Below are 1988 nucleotides of genomic sequence, written 5' to 3' on the forward strand. Positions count from 1 at the left end.
TGGACAGAAAGAGCTATTTGTTCTACATTATTATTACAAAATGTTTAAATGTAATTTTAAATAATACATATAATTTCTTCATATCTTCATCCTGTTCATTATTTCCTTTAATTCTCTGGGTCAGCCTTTGAACTATATTTAGGATACAGAAAGGTAGGAAAACTCAAACATGATTGCGACATGTTTGTTCAGTGGAAGAACTAGTCATTAATCAAAGTCAAATAAAACCAGCAATCATGAGATATAACCAGTAATTTTGAAATATATTTCTCAGAGTTTACTTTTGGAAGAACGTTTGGGCTGGGATTCTTTATTTGCCAATTTGTTTGTTGAAACAATAAAGTAACCTTATAATTATATGCATTTTTTTCTCTTTTCATCAATATAATATTTTAGGATGATAGAATTCTCGTTAAGAAGAAAACAACACAGAATATGGAATTTGCAGATGGAAACTATACCTTGGTGACTGAGTTTATTCTGTTAGGGTTTCCAACTCCCCCCCGAGCTGCAGTTTGTCCTGTTTCTCCTGTTTCTGACTCTGTACAGTATGATTTTAATGGGGAACATTGGATTAATGTTGTTAATTAGGATCGATCCGCACCTTCAAACACCCATGTATTTTTTCCTTAGTAACTTATCCTTTGTAGACCTTTGTTATTCCTCAGTCATTGTTCCCAAACTGCTGGTCAATTTCCTCTCGGAGAACAAGTCAATTTCCTACCGTGGCTGTGCACTGCAGTTTTATTTTTTCTGTATGTTTGCAGATACAGAATCCTTCGTCTTGGCGGCCATGGCGTACGATCGCTATGTCGCCATCTGCAACCCTCTGCTATATACGGTGGTGATGTCTCGGGGCATCTGTCTATGGTTGGTTGTCTTGTCATACTTTGGAGGCAACATGAGTTCCCTGGTTCACACGTCCTTTGCGTTTATTCTGAAGTACTGTGATAAAAATGTCATTAATCATTTTTTCTGTGACCTCCCTCCTCTGCTTAAGTTATCCTGCACAGACACATCACTTAATGAGTTGCTTCTCTCCACGTATGGCAGCTCGGTGGAAATTATCTGTTTCGTCATCATCATCATCATCTCTTACTTTTTCATTCTTCCCTCTGTCTTAAAGATCCGCTCTTCCAGCGGGAGGAAGAAAACCTTCTCTACCTGTGCCTCCCACCTGACTTCAGTCGCCATCTACCAGGGGACGCTTCTCTTTATTTACTCGCGACCCAGCTACCTGTATTCTCCCAACACAGATAAAATTATCTCCGTGTTCTACACCATTATCATCCCTGTGTTGAATCCCTTGATTTACAGTTTGAGGAATAAAGATGTAAAAGACGCCGCTAAAAAAGTCTTAAGATCAAAGATAGATTCCTCGTGAAATATCAAGTTCCAAGATTCCTCTGAATCCTCACTTAACACAGGAGGAGCCTGCTGCAACCTTACCAGCACATACGCTACATCTCCCACAAGGGCTTTTATCAAACACTTGTTTTTTTTGTTTTTTTTTCTTTCATACAGCCAAATGCGCTTCGTAGCCCCAGGATACATGAAAACATTTAAAATTTTCAAAATTGCTTCCAAATTGGAGTTGGACCACTGTCTGACCATTAGGAGCCTGGAGTTCATGTTAGAATGGGTTGTAATGGATGTCTTAAGGGATATAGCAAATACTTTAGAAATGTGTGTGTGTGTGTGCACGTGTGTGTGTGCACATGTGTGTGTGCACGTGTGTGTGTGCGCGTGCATGTGCTTTCATGTGCAGACTATCTCCTTTACAAGATTACTTTTACAGGATTGCTAGATCAGAAAGGAATCCAGATTCCTTTGCTTCACAAGCCAGTGCTTGTACCCAGCTAGTGAGTTGCACTTTGAATAATGGACTCATTTGTTAACTGTGAAAAGGGAGAATAGAGTACCTTTATCATTGATTGTTGCATGTTTAACTGACTAAATGGTGAGAATAGTGCCTGAACTATTTTAAG

The 1988-nt window shown here is 38.9% G+C and overlaps 1 protein-coding gene across 1 annotated transcript; it reads left to right on the forward strand.

Moving 5' to 3' along the window:
• Positions 1-435: 435 nt before the first annotated feature.
• On the forward strand, positions 436-1384 carry LOC125124030 (olfactory receptor 5I1-like). Its single transcript, XM_047774205.1, is given in 2 exon segments — positions 436-498; positions 500-1384. Coding segments are annotated over 2 exon segments (948 nt in total).
• The last annotated feature ends 604 nt before the right edge of the window (positions 1385-1988 follow it).

This window comes from Phacochoerus africanus, chromosome 4 (genome assembly GCF_016906955.1).
Source record: "Phacochoerus africanus isolate WHEZ1 chromosome 4, ROS_Pafr_v1, whole genome shotgun sequence".
NCBI classification, from domain to species: domain Eukaryota; kingdom Metazoa; phylum Chordata; class Mammalia; order Artiodactyla; family Suidae; genus Phacochoerus; species Phacochoerus africanus.